Here is a 19,643-nt window from a genome sequence, read left to right on the forward strand (position 1 = left end):
GTCACCCGCGGCGCTTTCAGGCTCCGCCTCGCCCCGCCCCCAGGGGCGGGCCCGAGGAAGGAGTTTGGACCTTTCCGGCCACCACTGGCTTCAATATGGCTGCCCCCAGGGAAAGGCGGGGTTAACGTGAAAGTACAGACCCTGACTCCCTCGTCGCATGGATCGTAGCGCAGAGTTCAGAAGATGGAAGGCGCAGTGTCTGAGCAAAGCGGACCTCAGCCGGAAAGGCAGTGTGGATGAGGATGTGGTAGAGCTTGTGCAGCTCTTAAATGGGCGAGAACAGTTTTTCACCACCAGTTCCTGCTCTGGCCGCATCATCCTCCTAGACGGGGTGAGCAGGACCCTTTGTGCCCTTCCAGCGCCTGCCCTGTAGTGTGCAACACCAGGAGCCTTGTGCTCACCCAATGTAACACTCTGTCTGTGTTTGTTCTTCTGACCGATGGTCTCGGTTTCTTTATCAAGGAAACTGAGAGGGTGACTTAAACCAATGCTTCTAAAATTTTAATGTGTCTGTTAATCACTTGGAGATATTTTAAAATACAGATTCTGATTCTGTAGGTCTAGAGTAGGGTCTGATCTGTATTTCTAACAAGCCCCCAAGTGATGCTGAAACTACTGGCCTGGGAATGATCTTGAGTTGCAAGGGTTAGAGAATTTTATTTTTTTAATACTAAGGAATTTTAAGGACTTCCCAGCCTGGCGAGGCGGCTGTCTTCTCGTTAACCGCTGTACCAAATCGTTGTTAACCACTTGATTGAAGATCGCTATGGTTAAGAAGTTCACTGCCTCCTAGTGGCTCACTCCGTTATTACAACTCTGGTAATTTTTACATTACCTGAGAAAGTACTTTAGTGTGTAGTCTGTGATAGCAGTCAGTCCCTCAGGCTTTGGAGTGATACTGCTTAGATTCTAAACCAGTTTTGGGTATTATTGGCTATGTGACTTTAGGGAAGTTATCTAAACTTAGCCCCTTCTTATTCCATGAACTAAGGATAATAAAGAGTATCCACTTCATAGGGATTCTATGTAGAGGAAATGGGATAATTTATTTGAAACCTTTAGCACCGTGCCTGGCATATTAAGTGCACTGTAAAAGCTAGCTCTGTGTTCATTTTAACATTAGGACTGAATTCAGAGCATGAAAGACAGCACACTCATAAATTCATTCTTTAGCTCCTCACTGACAGACCATTTGCCAGTTTCCCAGGCTGGCAGGGCCTGCTCATTCTTATATTGCTTCCACTGCCCCCTGAGCACTGGCACGCTTGCTTGTCTTGATCTCTCTCTCTTCCTCCATTTCTCCTGCCCTGTCTTACCTGGATTTCTGCAGTGGTTTCATAACAGGTCACTGAACTCTACCTGTTCACTGAACTCTACCAGTCTTTCTACCCCAAACCATGTTACACACTGTTAACAGATTCCCCTTTCTGAAGCACAGCTCTGTGCATGTCACTCATCTATGCTGAAATACTCTAGTATACCTTTCAGCTCTATTTTCCACTATTACTCTTCATCTTAATCTGTTTACTGAAACAACTATTCTCTTTCCCCTCTTATATTTATCTGCCTTTGCCTTTGCTCATGTTTATTTTTCCTAAAATGTCTTCCCCCATTTCTGCATATCTGAGACGTACCTCCCCAAACTCCCCTTTTCTACCTGAATATAAACACACACATCCATTTGGAAGCCATGACTATTTCTTCTGAACTGCCTTAGGACTTTTTCTGAACCTCTTTTCTTTTTATGTATTATCTTATACCTTGTGTTTATTTTCACTTTGCCTTATTTCTGGAAGAATTTGGATCAACTTACAAATAGGCAATACAAAAAGAAAAATAAAAAGTGAGAAAATCTGCATAAAGGGAGTATAGATAAGATGAAGCAGAGATGGCATTAGTTCTCAAAATATACCACTAGACTCTGTAAATTTGCTAGAGGTGGGCCACACTTGGCTGTAGGATTTAGAGCACCCAGCATAAGATCAGAAACATAAGTCACTGAGGTCATTCAGTGAAAACAAATCAGTTATTTAGGACAAGCACAGCTCTTCTCCTTTCCAAAGCCAGACAGCAAAGTCTCCTGTGTACCCACTGTATAAAAGTTACGTTGTAAAAAAAAGAAAGAGAAAATGCATAACTTTAAGAAAAAAAAAGAAGTTACCTTGTAGAAGTATAGTGATTTAAAAGTGCATGTGTTTCCTGCATCCTCTTTCCAGTGTCCTTGAGGGTAGGATCTGTTTATATCTAAAGTACCTAGTAGAACTTAGCAAATAAACATTTTTCCAGTTAATAAGGAAAAAGTTACGTTAAAATATTTGCCCTCTTGAAATTTTGATCTTTCAATCCTAGCTCTGCCCTTTGGGACTACACATAAGGTCTAATCCAGAGGTCACAAATTTATGCCTATAGCGACTAGGGACATAGGAAGGTATGAACAGATCAGGTGTCAGTAAAAAGTGGTAGGTCCTGTGTGGGACTGGAACAGTGCTTTCTTACAAAAGGAATTAAAAAAAGAATTTTTTTTAATATTGTGCTAATCATATAAAACAGCTAGAGTACAATTTAGGGGCTATTCATGTACAGCCCCTTGTGATAATCCCTTTGCTCCTGACAAAATCATGACCGTATTTCAGAAAATATTTATTAAGTTCTTTTACCTTAATAAACAAATTACTTTCTATCTCAAATAATTTGGTTTCATTTTTGTTAACATTTACGTTAACTTTACCCAAAAGCCTGTTGAATTGTTCTCAGTAATACTTAAAATCACGTGGGATTATTAATTTAAGAAAGCCTAAAATATGCTATACATTGTACTTATTATTTTGTAAATATTATATGATAAATTTAATTATGTTATTTTTTCACTTTAGGGTATAAATGGTTCTGAGGTTCAGAAACAAAACTGTTGCTGGCTACTGGTTACACACAAACTCTGTGTGAAAGATGATGTGGTAAGTTTTTATATATAAATTTAGAAATAAACTTTAATTCACAGTCACTTTAAATACATATGAAAAGAATAGAAAATTCAAGGTGGTTTATGTATAGAATCATAATGACTGTAGATTATAAAGCCTAAAGAGAATTCATTACAATGGCTTTTTTTTTTAGTTGTGGGAGGTTATTATCTGTGCTGGATTATTTAGTTTCCTAAATTAAAATGTTTAGATGAGTTCATATAAGTTTGCATTAGTCAGGCATTTTACATTACTGGCTCAGGTGCTTAAATGTTGTCTTCAAAGCTCACTCAGTCTCCATCTCCTTTGGGTACTGGTTCTCTCTGTATGTTTGCCCTTCTCCTCTTCTGTGGCAGATAATCTTTGTGGCAGGAAAGATAGCTGCCAGGAACCCCAGCAGAAAAAGATTTACTTTTTATGATCCATGTATCATTTCCAAAGGACACTGAGTCGTCCTTCCTGGTTAGGTGTTCTCCCCGCTGAGATCAGCTATTTTTGCCAGTAGAATGGAATGCTATCCTTGATCACACCTAGGCACTTGGCGTCTCTGATATTACGATAGTGGGAGTGATGAGTGACAGGGTCACGCTTGACAGTGCCACCAGAATCAAATGATGTGAAGGAGGGAGGATGGTGCAGGGAGACTAGGTAGACAAAAGTACCAACTGCTTTATATAGCTTCTAGCTGAGACATAATAGTATATGTGTCTCAAACCTCAATCTAACAGCAAAACATTTAGACAGACCTTCTAGTCCCTTCTAGACCTTCTAGTCTTTACGTACCATATTCCTTAATGAAAAATCTGCTATGGAATTAAATAGAGTAGTAGTTGACTTTTTTGAGGTATGGTTGGAAAGAATGACACAGAAGGTTTATGGGAGAATTAGAAATCAGGTCTCTTAAAAGAATAAGTGGATCAATAATTTTGGAGAAAGAGGACCAAGAAAACAGAGGGAAAAGTTACTGTGGAAGGATGCAGAATGAGTCTGAAAGTTCCTTGGAAGAATTGAAGTTACATAGTATAAAGGTTCACCAAAGCACAGGATCATGTACTTGTGTCTGATCCTAACATTTTCCATTTATTTAGATTGTAGCCCTAAAGAAAGCGAATGGTGATGCCATTTTGAAATTTGAACCACTTGTTCTTCATGTGCAGTGTCGACAGTTGCAGGATGCACAGATTCTGGTAAAATTTTGTGATTATACTTGAATTTATAGGTATGTGAGTAGATTTAATTTTAAACTTTTAAATTTTCTACCAAAATTAATGCAATGCTAGTTTAATCAACTAGTGTTTTATTTAATTATAGATTTGGGGTTATAAATGTTTCTGCAGTGTGTAGGGCTAAAGTGTTTGTTTGTTTAGCCAGATGGTCCAAATTTAACAAATTTATTTTCTTACAGCATTCAGTGGCAATAGATTCTGGTTTCAGGAACTCCGGCATAACAGTGGGAAAGAGAGGAAAGACTATGTTGGTACGACACCTTTTGGCAAAAAGCAATTTTTTGATCATGAAGTAATCCAGATTATTGAATAACCTTCTACTCAAACCTTCTTGTCATTCCCTTGCTCAGAAACCTTCAGTGATTGACTTTTCTGTACAGGGTGAAGTCCAGAGTTGTTAGATTTACATTTGAGGTCTTGTTGTACAGTATTCCCCTCCACTTATTTTTAACTTGATTCTCTCCGTCCTCCTCCTAAATAGTCAAGGCCCAGTTTAATCAGCACCATGATGTAGTAGAAAGAATCACAGACAGGGGGTCTAAAGTCTTCTGCCTGGATCCATCAGGGACTGAACTTTCTCAGCTATATCAGGGATCTATCGAACTACTGCCCTAGGGCCACATTCAGCCCCCATGCGGGCAGTTCCAGTACACCCACTTGATTAATTACTGTCTAAGGTTGCTTTTGTGCTACGATGGCAAAATTGAGTCGTTGTGACAGATATTATATGGCCTGCAAAGTTGAAAATATTTATTATCTATCCTTTCACAGAAAAGGTTTGCCAACCCCTGGACTAGAAGTTCTTTAAGGTTGCTTCTAAGTCCCACAGCCTCTCTGAGTCCTTTCCTGGCCAAGCCAACCCTAGTGATTTTGCCCTGTTCTCTCTGGTCACACGTAGTAGCTACTGTTTGTGTTTACTCTTTGGCATGGTGTGTACATTGTTTGCTTTTGAACTACTTCAGATCAGCTTCCATTCTAGCTCCCTAGACTTTACTTTTTTCTATTTTTAACAAATAGCCTATTTTCCAAAAAAGAGGTGACTTAAAAAGAAGACATCTGTAAAGCATGACTAAACAGAAAATGAAAGCTTACGGTACTGATTTGCATCCCCATCTCAGTCCCCACTGCGTGTGGTGGCCCAGGCAAGAACAGAGCCACTCTTTCACCTTCTCTCCTTTATCTTCCATATTCAATTAGCGACAAGTCCTGTCCCATCTACCTCTGATTTCTCACTCCTGACTCCATCTCTCCATGCCCTCTGCCACTGTGCCTGCTTGAGCCGTCATCGTCCCTCACCTCTATCTTTATAGTGGTCTCCTGACTGGTCTTCCTCCTACCCATCTTCTCCTTCAGTCCCTCTAGCCAATACTGTCAGAATCCCCCTTTAACAGAAGTCCAGGTCTCCTGGTGTTTTCTCAGGCCTTATATAAACTGTTTTTCATCTACCTTATTTATGCTCATGTTCTGCCAGCACACTTCCACCTCAGCCAGATAGAATACTATTGGTTGTTCCCCAAATGTATTATGCTTTTGATGTTCCCATGACTATAGGAAAGTTAATCCTCTGGCTGGAATGCTCCCCTTCTCCCATTTTTACATCTGGTGAAATTACACTTACCCTTTAAAATTCCAATTCAGATGCCACATTTCCCATAAAACCACGACCTGTCTCATTTAGTTGCTCCTCTTCTACGTTTCCTTAGCATTTTGTGTGCACGTGTACGTGCGTGCATGCACATGTACACGTATGTGTTTCTTCTGTCATAGCACCATGATGTATTGTGATTCTCTGTTCACTTGTTTGTTTCCTGTTCAGAAGTGTTAGCTCTTTTAAGGGCAGGGACCATGTTATATATTCATCCTGTACCTTCATACCTTATATGGGGCCCAGAACACTGCAGATGCTTATTAAAGGCTTGTTGAATGAATTTTTATGCCTCATAATAGTTTTTGTTGTTTCTTAACCTATATCCAGTGTTTGGATTTACTTGGAATATGTTGACAGTTTCATCAACAGGTTAGTATAGTAACATTGGCAACCCTAAAGCATTGAGAAAGCAGCCACTTTGTGAGATAGAAAAGGCATGGTTTATCTTGTAACAACCCTGCTCAAGCAGTGCTAAGAGGCCCTTTAGCATCCAGTCCATTCTGATTTTCCCTTGAAGCTTCTGTTGAGGTTTCATTTATTTCTTTTCTTTAAGTAGTGTATTAAAGCTTCCTTAGCTTTAGTGACAGTGATACTGTTAAGTTCATTGGATTCTTTGATAATATGTGCTTCTCTGAAAGACAATGTATAGAATGACTTGCTTTACAAATGATTTTATACGATGGGAAAATCTATTTGAATCTCCTTTGATTCAACTGTATTTAACTAAATTATATCAAAGCACAAACTTAAATGTTGTAATGGAGCTAAAGTATATATAAACACAGCCCTGACTGGGACTTTTCTTTAGTTATCTTCAGTTTCTCTAGTACATAAGTCATCATATCTAAATTGCTCCTTGCAGGCTGTCCGGAGCACACATGGCTTAGAAGTTCCATTAACCCATAAAGGAAAACTGATGGTGACAGAGGAATATATCAACTTCCTGATAAAGATAGCAAATCATAAAATGGAGGAAAACAAGAAGAGAATTGAAAGGTATAGTCTTACATGCCTAGGTCTTCTTTGAAACTATTAATATACACCATCTTCAGTTTATACTCCCAACTGCTTTTATATTTGTAGCCTTATCACGAATAATTATCACGAATAATTAAGATGATGCAAGTAATTGATGAGAGTAGGCCAGACTGCAATGGGTACTAAATGGAGCATAAAGGGGAGGAAACTCCATGGAGGATAGTGGGACATGTGACTGCCAGCAACAGGCATAAAGGAGAAACAGTCACTCAGGTAAGAGAGTCCAGCAGCCCCAGGGACCATAACTGATCCAGTTGAAGGCAGCCAGGGAGGAGGTACACTCTGCCTCCTGGGTGTGACCTGCTGAAGACTACCTAGAATCTCCTTTTGAGGAGAACAGCCTGGTTAATTTTAGTCTGATAAATATTTTATACCTCTGGCTAGCTCAGAACCCCGCTCCTGTCATGCATTAGATTTGAATTGGCATAATTGTACCAGTCAGAAGGATTATGGCTATCAAGTCACATCTTTATATTTCTCTTGTTCTTAAACTTCACCTCCTGGTAGATTAATATTGCATGACTCTCTTTTTCAACTTTTTCCTAAGAATAGAATCTTTGATGTAAAGAAGTGACTATTATGCTGCCTTTTATATATGAAGATAAATGCCACTGACCTACCATCAGTAAGATGTAAATTTCTGAGTTATTTAAGGACTGATGGTCATCTTGTTGTCATTTATAATTTTCTTTTTGCTTTTTCCCCCACCCCTTTGGTCACCTCACAACTAGCCAATCACTGCCTAAATAACTCCTGAGTCATTCTTCTCTCCCCACCCTTCCTGCCATGTTCTTTATTCAGGACCATTGCAGTAACCTTATTAGCTGGTCTCATAGTAGAATGCTTCCAGTATGTATCTCTGCTAAGCCATTCTCCGTATCACCATCAGAATCCTGTCTGAAGTGAAAAGGAATACTATTGCTTAATTTGCCTGCTTAAAATTCTTTAATACCTAGAACTTTTTATGAAGCAGCTAAGGCCAGAAGTGCCAATGGCAGCAGTGTGGCATGGTGGAAAGGGGTAGAAATGGGCTCCAGAGGCAGAACTGAGTTCAAATCCTGCTTCCCCCACAAATTACTCAACTCTCTTGGCTTCATTTTTCTTGTACCTACTTATTGTAAAGAACAGTTTTGGTATACACTAGACAGCATATGTATAATGACAGGCCCTGTCCGTGTTATGTCAGGGATTCTTAGGATAGGATAGCCTTTCTCCTTCTTCACCGACTCATACAGAGAATAAACCTATAATCACATCAGTACCACCATCCAGGCTTTCTTAACCAGGGCTCCTTCTTTGAACCACAGAATTAACAAAATTATTCGAGTGACTATTTCTCAGTTCTCCCAACAGTGGTATATAACTTGTACTAGTCTAGATACATTGGAGAGAAGTAATTCATGACATACAATGGATGTCCTCAGGCATTAGGGCTGAATTTTTTAGCGGAAGCCTGGCTGCTAAAAGCTGAGAGGTTACCTGGCCACAAGGTTCTTTGAGCAAACATTCTAAATAGAGTGATGATTTCAAGTAAGCAACTGAAGGTACCCAGCCACTCCACCAGACTACAGAGTTTGAACTGTATGTAAGTACTTACTGGTACCGTTCCAAAAGTTGACTACAGTTGTTAGATAGTATTCTAGAGAAACTGTTTGCGAAAATGTACGAGGTAGCAAATCAGTTTCTGTTTCCTTACTTGAATTTCAATAAGATTATAAATATAGCCCAAGGTCAACTAACTATACACCTGGTGAAGTTAATTGAGTCACGTTCACCAACTATAAAATCAAATTATGCTTTAAATCCATTGACTCAAAAATATGTTTTGAGATTATGGTGTGTATGCTGCTATCAAGAGAGTCATGCTCATCATATAAAATCAGTGAAAAATTAAAGAAGGGTAAAAAGTTTCTTAAGATACTGATTAGAAGATTACATGTGAATTCAGAAAGGGTGAACAAATTAGGGAGCTCCTTTGGGAACAGCTGTATATTCAACCAAATGCAGAGAAAGAGTTACTCTTCTGCTGTGGAAAAGAGAAAAAATAAACACTGGAGGTGATGAGTTCTGTAATAAGACGTTGAGTACTAAAATCGGTTTCTCACAGGACCAAAGTTTCATAATTCAAACAACTATAATAAGAGAATTTTTAAAAGTTAAAATCCTAATGTGTAACATTCCAGCAATAAGAAACATTTTTGAGATACGAAAATCAAAAGGTAAAATAATTTTAATAGAAAAAAAAAGCCTCTTTTGTAAAAAAACAACTCCTAAGCCCACTTCTTAGTGGGAAGAGTAAGATAATTTCATACATAATGATTTCCAGGTAAAAAAATATGAAGTTTGGAGATCTATTTACCCATTACAAGTGGAGGGCTATCTTTGTAGCTGTTAATAAGAGATCCGGACTGACTTGGGTTGGATGGAATTAGCCATGTTCTTCTTACCAACTGTAATAAGACAATAAATGTTAAATAAAATGTAGAATAAACAGAAATAGAGTTATAGATGTAGAAAACAATCTTATGGTTACCAGGGCGGAAGGGGGTGGTGGGAGGGATAAATTGGGAGGTAAGGATTGACATATACACACTACTATATATAAAATAGGTAACTAATAAGGACCTACTGTATAGCACAGGGAACCCCACTCAATACTCTGTAATGACCTGTATGAGAGAAGAGTCTAAAAAAAGTGGATATATGTGTATGTATAACTCATTCACTTCGCTGTGCACCTGAAACTAACACTACATTGTAAGTCAACTATACTCCAATTTTAAAAAACATGGCATCTTAAAAAAAATTTTTTTTAAATATAGAGTAAAAGGGCCAAATATATTGGCATATAATATTGATAAAAATAAAGCAAATTAGACTGAAAAAGTAAATGAATATTTCCAATGGTTGGTTTTTTTTGTGGTAAAATACACATAACTAAAATTTATAATTTTAACCATTATACAGTTCATTGGCATTAGGTACATTCATGTCGCTATGCAACCACCATTATCACTGCTGTTTATCTCCAGACCCTTTTCATTATCCCAAATTGAAACTCCATGCCCATTAAACAATAATTCTCCACTCCCCAAACTCCCAGCCCCTGGTAACCACTCTTCAGTTTTCTGTCTCTTATGATTTTGACTATTCCAGTTACCTCATACAAGTGGAATTATACAATATTTGTCCTTTTGTGTTTGGCTTATTTCACTTAGCATAATGCTGTCAAGGTTTATCCATGTTGTAGTGTGATCAGAAGTTTACTTTTTGTTTTTTTCTTTTTTGCAGGCTTTCTTTTTTCTTTTTTTAAATTTTAATTTTATATTGGACTATAGTTGATTAACAATGTTTTGTTAGTTTCAGGTGTACAGTAAAGTGATTCAGTTATGCATACACATATATCTATTCTTTTTCAAATTCTTTTCCCATTTAGGTTATTATAGAATATTGAGCAGAGTTCCCTGTGCTATACAGCAGGTCCTTGTTGGTTATCTGTTTTAAATATAGTAGTGTGTATATGTCAATCCCAGACTCCCAATTTATCCCTCCCCCCACCTTTCCCCTTTGGTAACCATAAGTTTGTTTTCCAAGTCTGTGAATCTGTTTCTGTTTTGTAAATAAGTTCACTTGTATCATATTTTTAAGATTCCACACATAAGTGATATCATATGATATTTGTCCTTCTCTGTCTGACTTACTTCACTTAGTATAATAATCTCCAGGTCCATCCATGTTACTACAAATGGCATTATTTCATTCTTTTTAGTGGCTGAGTAATATTCCATTGTATATATGTACCACATCTTTTTTATCCATTCATTTGCGATGGACATTTAGGTTGCTTCCATGTGTTGGCTATTGTAAACAGTGCTGCAATGAACATTGGGGTGCATATATCCTTTCCAACCATGGATTTCTCCAGATAGATGCCCAGGAGTGGGATTGCTGGATCATATGGTAGTTCTATTTTTAGTTTTTTAAGGAACCTCCCTACTGTTTTCCACAGTGGCTGCACCAATTTACATTACCACGAATAGTGTAGGAGGGTTCCCTTTTCTCCACACCCTCTCCAGCATTTATTGTCTGTAGACTTTTTGATGATGGCCATTCTCACTGGTGTGAGGTGATACCTCATTGTAGTTTTGATTTGCATTTTTCTAATAATTAGTGATGTTGAGCATCTTTTCATGTGCCTCTTGGCCATCTGTATGTCTTCTTTAGAGAAATGTCTGTTTAGGTCTTCTGCCCATTTTTTGATTGGGTTGTTTGTTTTATTGATATTGAGCCACGTGAGCTGTTTGTAAATTTTGGAGATTAATCCCTTGTTGGTCGCATTGTTTGCAAATATTTTCTCCCATTCGGAGGATTGTCTTTTCGTTTTGTTTATGGCTTCCTTTGCTGTGCAAAAGCTTTGGAGTTTAGTTAGGTCCCATTTGTTTACTTTTGTTTTTATTTCCATTACTCTAGGAGACAGATCCAAAAAGATATTGCTGCGATTTATGTCAGTGTTCTGCTTGCGTTTTCCTCTAAGGATTTTTATAGTGTCTGGTCTTAGATTTAGGTCTTTAATCCATTTTGAGTTTATTTTTGTGTATGGTGTTAGGGAGTGTTCCAATTTCATTCTTTTACACGTAGCTGTCCAGTTTTCCCAGCATCACTTATTGAAGAGACTGTCTTTTCTCCAGTGTATAGTCTTGCCTCCTTTGCAGAAGGTTACTTCTTTTTAAGGCTGAATAATATTCCATTGTATTTAACATATATTGTTTATCCATTCATTCATCAATGGATGTTTGAGTTTTTTCTACCTTTTAGCTATTGTGAATAATGATGCTGTGAACATGGGTATACAAATATCTGTTTGAGTGTCTGCTTTCAGTTATTTTTGATATTTACCCAGAAGTGGAATTGCTAGATGATATGGTAATTTAATATTTAATTTTTTGAAGACGCTCCATACTCTTTTCCATAGGAACTGCACCATTTTACATTCCCACCAACAGTATACAAGGGTTTCCTTTTCTCAACATCCTAGCCAACACTTGTTGTCTTTTGTTTTTCTGATAATTGCCGTTCTGACAGGTGTGAAGTGATATCTCATTGTGGTTTTGATTTGCATTTCCCTGATGATTAGTGACATTGAGCATTATTTCATATACCTGTCGGTAAGAATTTCTGTTACATCACTTTGCTGCTTTCCTTCCTGTTTGTGGTGCTTTTTCTTAGCTTCCTTCTGGATTTCTTTTGTTATTCTATCTGTTGGTTAAATGCTGTCGTTCTCCAGGATTCCTTTCCTGGCCCATTGCTTTAGCTAATTCCCCAGATACTGGTAGATCTTCCAAATCTCTCCTGAGTCCTGGGCCCATGTGTCTAATAACCTATTGAATATATCTAACCAAAATATCCCATCAGCCTTTCCTTAATATCTTTCTTATCTTAATCTCAACCTCATTTACCCATTTCCTTGGTTCAAATTCTCATTATCATTTACCAGCATTATTACAGTTTATGCCTCAGTGAAAACAGAAATGTGGACCATATTAAATTACAGTTGTTTAATTGCACATATGTCTTTTTTTCCCCAGTACAACTTGGTCACATTGTGTATAGGACTGACTTTCCCCTCCCACCAACCAAACACATACCCATACATACACACACTTCAAATATCTCTCATCCTAAAACCTTATAGAGTGTCTGGCTCACAGTAGAAACCCAATAAATGTTTATTGAGTTCATCCTAAACAATAAAGGAACTTAAAAGTTAACACATTATATTGAGTTCACCAAAGGCAAAGACAGTTTCTTATTATTTTCTGAGTGTCTGACAGGAGCATAGTGGTCAATAAATATTTGCTCAATTTAGCTGACAGACTCTAACAGTAGTACTACTTTTATGGCTTCAAAACCTTAGGGTGATTATTCTGGAAGATGTAAAATGGCTTACTCATGGGGCAAGCAGGAGTAGGCTCTTGCTACACAGTCCAGGCAAGAATTAACAGAACCCTGAGTAACAAAATGAATGGGAGAGATACTGCAGAACATAACCCGAATGTGGCAGCAGATAGAAATGGGGGGGAGAAGAGAAGGAGTCAAGTCTTATTTTTTAAAATGGAACTAAAGCTAGTAAATAAATAACTCACACATTTCCCTATATACTTAAGATCAGAGAAGTAGATTATGAAGATCAGAGAAGTAAATAGTGAAAACATGTATTTTCTGATAGTTCCTCCTTGGATGCCCCTCCCTTCAATTTTTCCTCTCATAATTCCTCTCCCTTTACCTAGCCAGCTTCCACTCATCCTTGCAATTCAACCCAGGCACTGTTTTTTTTTCCAAGGAACATTTCATGATCTTACTTGGAGCAAAGTGCCCCTAGTACCCCCAGTGTGCTCCTGCTTTATCTTAGCTTTTTCATGGCACGTTGAGTGTACCTTTATGGCTCTGCAGCCCCCATTAAACCCTGAGCTCCCTGAGGGCACAGACCACATTCCTTACCTGTTTCTAGCACTGGCACAGGCCCTGTTACATACATGTGTTTTATTTATTTATTTATTTATTTATTTATTTTGCGGTACGCGGGCCTCTCACTGTTGTGGCCTCTCCCGTTGCGGAGCACAGGCTCCGGACGCGCAGGCTCAGCGGCCATGGCTCACGGGCCCAGCCGCTCCGCGGCATGTGGGATCTTCCTGGACCGGGGCACGAACCCGCATCCCCTGCATCGGCAGGCGGACTCTCAACCACTGCGCCACCAGGGAAGCCCACATACATGTTTTTTTTTTTTTTTGCGGTATGTGGGCCTCTCACTGTTGTGGCCTCTCCCGTTGCGGAGCACAGGCTCCGGACGCGCAGGCTCAGCGGCCATGGCTCACGGGCCCAGCCGCTCCGCGGCATGTGGGATCTTCCTGGACCGGGGCACGAACCCGCATCCCCTGCATCGGCAGGCGGACTCTCAACCACTGCGCCACCAGGGAAGCCCCACATACATGTTTTTTAATAAAAAATTCTAGAGCTTAAAATCAGTTAAAAATACAAATACATGATATATGAGAATAGCCTTCTTTTGTTATTTGTTAATAATGGAAGCCTTAAAAGGGTATGAAATTGTGCCTAGATTTCATTAATTTTATGTTCCTATTTCGGAAGTCAACGAAATACCAGCTTTTTATTGCACGTGGTCCTCTAACAGATCCGAGAAACAAGAATTCATTTTCCCAGGACTGTTCTGAAAAGTTTTCTGAAGAGAAGTATATACAGGTTGCCCTATGTCATGATAATCTTGACTGTGGAGGTAGAAAAACTGAAGACAATTTGATTTTCTTTTGAGGGGGGAAAAAAGCAGTTACCTGAACATACATTTCTTTTTATACTCCAAACTCTTTTTGTTGCCTTTGAGAGCTGAGAAAATTACACTTTGAGAATTGGGCTTTAGAATGCTGTGTAAAGGGTCATATCATGAGAAGAGAACATGTAACTGGAAAACAAATTTCTGACTTATTGAGTAAGATAGTTTCCTAAAGGACATTTTAAAAGTTCCCTTAACCAAGGAAAACAAAAAAGTAGTTGTAGTTTTATTCTTGGCTTTCAACATGGAAAGGTCTTTGTTCCATTTTACCAGTTGTTTTTTTGGTACCCCAAGGATATAGCTTTGAATTCTTAGGTTGTTTGATGGAAGATTAAAGTTAGGCACCTGTTCCTCTTTAATTACCTTGTTAATATAATTAACGAGGTATTTTACACAGCTGTTAATTCTCTGTCATCATAAAAGAGGAATTTAGTCTTAACTTTAATTTTCTAGGAATGCTGTAGAATCCAGAGAAAAGACTTGGTTACCTAAGTTTAAAGAGCAGTGTTGGGTAGAGAGTGATAGAAGATAAAGTTGCACATCATGAATAACCTCTTATTATCAGATAAGGGTGATTCATACCCTTTTGTAGCATGCTTGGATTTGATTTAGATAAAATGAGTTATGCTACTGGGTCATTTTTTAAAACCATTCTAAATAGGCATTGTGGAAGATGAGAAGAAAACCAGTCATTGAAGTCACCCAGGATGATGGCAAGACCTGGAGACAAAGATAAAGCCAAGTGTAGAAGTTTCCATGAATGTAAAGAACTGAACAGAATACTGTCAGATAACCAGTGGGGCAAATGAAGGAGTTTAGTCTGGCAAACTGTTGGTGAGGCAGGTGAATTCTGACCTTATCGCTCAACTCTGAGGCAGGATATGGAAATAATAAGCAGTCTTCACTTAAGAGGAATGGCGGGCAGTGGTGTCTTTGTGGGAAACCAGGTTTCAGTTAAGTAAGGATATAAGGAATACATTAAATGAAAAGGTTTTTACCATGTTATGGGGTCTAAAAAATTAAACATCAGTTAATTTTTTCAAAGCCTTTTGCTATAACTCTTAAAATACTATTTTCCCTTTTACTGTACCTCCCTCTTTGAGATTGATTTATTCATTTTAGAAATATCAATTAGCCCTTATTATCTGCCAGGCATGGTGCTGGATATCAAGGTGTACAGTGATGAGTATATAAGTTCTTGAAATATGGATAGGATATTAGTAATCATGTTAGGTATATATTAGCATTGTGTGGAGTATTTGGGAAGAGGTGGGTTTTTTAGGGCAGTTTTAGAGCTTTTGCAAGCAGAACTTAGCCTGTTCATTAAACTAAAGAAAGAAGAAAATTGGTCCAGATAGCAATCTCTTCTGCAGATGTCAGAAATTTCCTGTCATAGCCTCCCATTATAATAGGATATTAAAGCATGATGAGATCCTGACAGTGGCAAAGGAGTTCTCAACTTTTAGATCATTTTATTTGGGACCTAAGATAATACATCCATATTTACCTTTTTTGTTCAGTAGTTATTTATTCACTTACTTGGCATATTTTTACCCAAGTGTGGCTGTACTATACTCCATGCTAAGAATATAACAGAAGACAAGATAGATGGAGTCCTTGGTCTTATGGAGTTCATATTCCATAAAAATAGTCGTTTTTGAGAACTTACTTAGTGCCAGGCACTGTGCTAGGTACTTACATATATATCCCTCCGATAGCCCTGCTAGGTACAGGATAATAGCTAGTTTTATAAATGAGGAAATTGAGACTCAGTGAGGTTGGAATTAGCCAACCTCAGCTTTCCCGGGGGACCACTCGTGTGAAGCACACACAGCATACCAAGCCATCCTGCTGCTTTCCAACGTATGCTGAAAACTAACACAAAAACTCCAGCAGGAAAATGAGTAAAGGAAAAGAATAATTTACATTAAAAAATTAAAATAGCTAATAAAAATGTTCAATTTCACTTTCAAACAAAGAAATGAAAATAAAAATAATGAGAGACCGTAATCACCTATAAGTAAAGCGTGTTTTTTGATGTAATATTCACTGAATGAGTGAAGTGGTCTCTCAAGTTCTGCCCTTAGAAGCATATTTTTTGAATACCCATTCTGGAAAACAGGTAGTACTTATCAAGAGCCTTAAATATTTATAACCTTTAACCATGCAGTTACATTTCTAGGTATCTATCCTAAATAGCTAGAAACTCAGATCACATTATTTCCAAAATGTTTATCACATTGTTGTTTGTATTGGGAAAATTTGAAAGTAAATTAAGGCCAATCTAAGTGGCATAATGTTATACTACCATTAAAAAGTATTATTTTGTAGTTCATTTAATGATATGGAAAGTGTTTTCAATAAATATTAACTTTGAAAAAACAATGTAAAACTTTATATGTAATATCACAATTGTATAAAAGACAGTAGGTATATGTATACATGTACAGATGTATTAATTCAGAATACACTAATAAACTGGAAGGAATAAAAATATGAGAGTCATTATTTTTAGGTAGTTATATAAAGGTGATCTGTACTTCTAACTTCACATATTTTGCAAATTCTCTAAAATGAGCCTCTATTACATTTATGATTCTTTTGAAAGAATATATATTTTCTGTTTTTTAATCTTTGTCTGATTCCTGTATCTGGAATAGAAATTAAGGTAGGTTATCAAGAGGTGATTCCAAACCAGTTTTCAGGACTGTTCTTAAAGAACTGAAACATTTCTTTTCCTAAGTAAAAAATCATAAAAGCAAGAAGCACGTTATTTCTGTGATTTATTCTATATCTTGAGGTTAATATGAGACATCAGGTTTATGTAATTTATAAATTCTAGGTGTATTTCATTTTGTTTCACAACACACAGATATAACAATAATACTTTATTTCTTTACAGGTTTTACAACTGCCTACAACATGCTTTGGAAAAAGAAACTATTTCTATGACCTCATATCCCAAAGAGAAAATCAAAGAGAAAAAGAACTCATCATATACTCACAAGAAAAAAAGAAACCCAGAAAAAGCATGTGGCAAATATATTACTGACGAAAATAATAAAGAACTTGAAAATGATGATCGTGATGATCCAGGAATCAGTGTTACTCTCTTCCCTGAAGATTACTGAGATTTGGTTCTGAAGTGTCTTGGTAGAATAATGTTTCTAATAGATATTATAAAGCTGCTCTTTATAGGAGTATTTTAGTTTGTTGAGTGTATCAGCCTTTCAGAAAAACAAGATTTAATTTTTCTCTATATTTTAGGGAAACCCTTAGCTTTTAAAAATAGCTGTGTATAATATCAGTACTTGCTCTTAAATACCATCATTTTTAGTCACACAGTCATTGAAAAAATAAAATTATGATTTTTAATGCTTCTTCTTAAGTTTCAGTTTCTACTTCTATAAAACAGAAGAACTATAATACTCTTTCAAGAGAGCCTTAACATTAGGAATATTAGAGTAAAAATCATAACATTTTACTTATTTTTAACTTTGAAATCTCCAGCCTTCAAGGGGGTCACTTTGCTGCTTGTTGCCATGGAGTCCAAGGACAAGTTTTTTCCTCTCTTTAGCCATTGTGGATAAAACAACTGATATCCTTTTTGTTCAGGATGAAATATTATACTTGAACCCTCTTTCCCCATTACTTCTCATAAACCAGAGCTTGCCACTGGCACATCCTCCATGAAGCAGGTGGGCATAGTTTTTCACTACGCCTGGTCAGAAATGATAACTTATGACACAGGAATCTCAATAGAACAAATGTGCTATGAGAAATTGCAAAGAATCAGAAGCCTCAGGTTTGAGTTCTGACTGCTACAGAGAAGTTGGTGGTCCTTAAGCGAATCACTTAATTTCCAAGGGCTTCCATTTCCTTTTCTGCATAATAGTAATTCTGATCCCTCCCATATTTACACCAGAGGAGTGTTGACAGGATCAAGTTAAATAAAAATGTGAAAGCACTTAATAGACCATTTTGCGTATATGTTATTATTTACTTTGCTATTTATTTTCATTATAAATTGAAGATTTTTCACAATATATTTTCAGAATATCAAATCATAGAAAGTATACATTTAAAGAGAAATTTCTAGTTAGTCATAGAACTAATAAATTGACAGACAAAAACACCAGAACATCAAGTAAGAAAAATTATATGAGGCAGTCAACATTGAGTTGTGATTTTGGCATTTCCTAATATTTTTATAATTTGCTTAATTGCTTATATAAATTATTTTTAGATTTGTATCCCAAATGCTTATCTTCTGACAGACACCATTTCATACTCTCATTTTTTAAAGTCAATTGATTTTATAGCTATCTGTTGTCCTCTAAGCAAATTTATCAGGGATAGGGTCCAGGAAGCTCCAAAATTACTGTGAGATTTTTCTTTACTTCTTTTTTCTTTTTTTAAACTATTATTATTTTTTAAAATTTTATTGAAGTATAATTGATTTACAATGTGTTAATTTCTGCCATACAGCAAAGTGATTCAGTTATACATATGTATATATTCTTTTTCATATTCCTTTTCCATTATGATTTTATCACAGGATATTGAATATAGTTCCCCATGCTATACAGTAGGACCTTGTTTATCCATTCTGTATATAATAGTTTGCCTCTGCTAATCCCAAACTCCCAATCCTTCTCTCCTCTGCTCCCCTCCCCCTTGACAACCACAAATCTGTTCTCTATGTCTGTGAGTCTATTTCTGTTCCATAGAAAAGTTCATTTGTGTCATATTTTAGATTCCACCTATAAGTGATATATGTTATTTGTCTTTCTGACTTCACTTAGTATGATAATCTCTAGGTCCATCCATGTTGCTGCAAATGGCATTATTTCATTCTTTTTATGGCTGAGTAATATTCCATCATGTATATGTACCACATCTTTATCCATTCATCTGTCGATGGACATTTAGGTTTTTCCATGTCTTGGCTACTATAAGTGCTGTTATGAACATAGGGGTGCATGTATGTTTTCGAATTATAGTTTTGTCTGGATATATGCCCAGGTTTACTCCTTTTTTCTATCATGGCTCTGAACTCTCTCTTTGGCCTTTAAAGTAAGATACTAATATTTCCCTTAGTCATTTTGAGTCCTCCATCTTCTTGCCATCCTGCAACATTTGGCCCCGTTAACGCTCTTAGACCCCTGAATCTGCCCTTTCATCAGCATCCTGAATGCTTTCTTCTCAATCATTTCCCTGTTTATAGTGAATCATCATTTATTTTTCTCTCCCACACTTTAATATTTTTCAACATTTATTGCACCTTAGAATCATCTTTAGAACCTTGAAAAAAATGCAGAAAAGACCTGAGAATCTCCAGGGATAAGCATGTTTATTTTTTCTTTTAAAGCTCCCAAGTCGTTCTCTAATTGGAAACTAAAGGGTAATAACGTTGTAGGCATTCC

At 37.1% G+C, this 19,643-nt stretch overlaps 1 protein-coding gene across 1 annotated transcript; it reads left to right on the forward strand.

Moving 5' to 3' along the window:
- The first annotated feature begins 75 nt into the window (after nt 1-75).
- Nucleotides 76-17,696, forward strand: TYW3 (tRNA-yW synthesizing protein 3 homolog). Its single transcript, XM_007445902.1, has 6 exons — nt 76-331; nt 2,874-2,954; nt 4,049-4,147; nt 4,366-4,437; nt 6,697-6,830; nt 17,120-17,696. Exons 1-6 carry the CDS (start codon nt 158-160, stop codon nt 17,346-17,348), a joined length of 789 nt encoding a protein of 262 aa, XP_007445964.1. The 5' UTR covers nt 76-157; the 3' UTR covers nt 17,349-17,696.
- The last annotated feature ends 1,947 nt before the right edge of the window (nt 17,697-19,643 follow it).

The sequence above is a fragment of the Lipotes vexillifer genome, unplaced genomic scaffold (genome assembly GCF_000442215.2).
Source record: "Lipotes vexillifer unplaced genomic scaffold, Lipotes_vexillifer_v1.1 scaffold2435, whole genome shotgun sequence".
Taxonomy (NCBI): domain Eukaryota; kingdom Metazoa; phylum Chordata; class Mammalia; order Artiodactyla; family Lipotidae; genus Lipotes; species Lipotes vexillifer.

Bases quoted from the DNA above. Each gene is read 5' to 3' on its own strand.
- TYW3 (XM_007445902.1), top strand. From the start codon at position 158: ATGGATCGTAGCGCAGAGTTCAGAAGATGGAAGGCGCAGTGTCTGAGC. The intron at 332-2,873 runs GTGAGCAGGACC...TTTTCACTTTAG, and splicing joins GCATCATCCTCCTAGACGGG to GGTATAAATGGTTCTGAGGT. The intron at 2,955-4,048 runs GTAAGTTTTTAT...CCATTTATTTAG, and splicing joins TCTGTGTGAAAGATGATGTG to ATTGTAGCCCTAAAGAAAGC.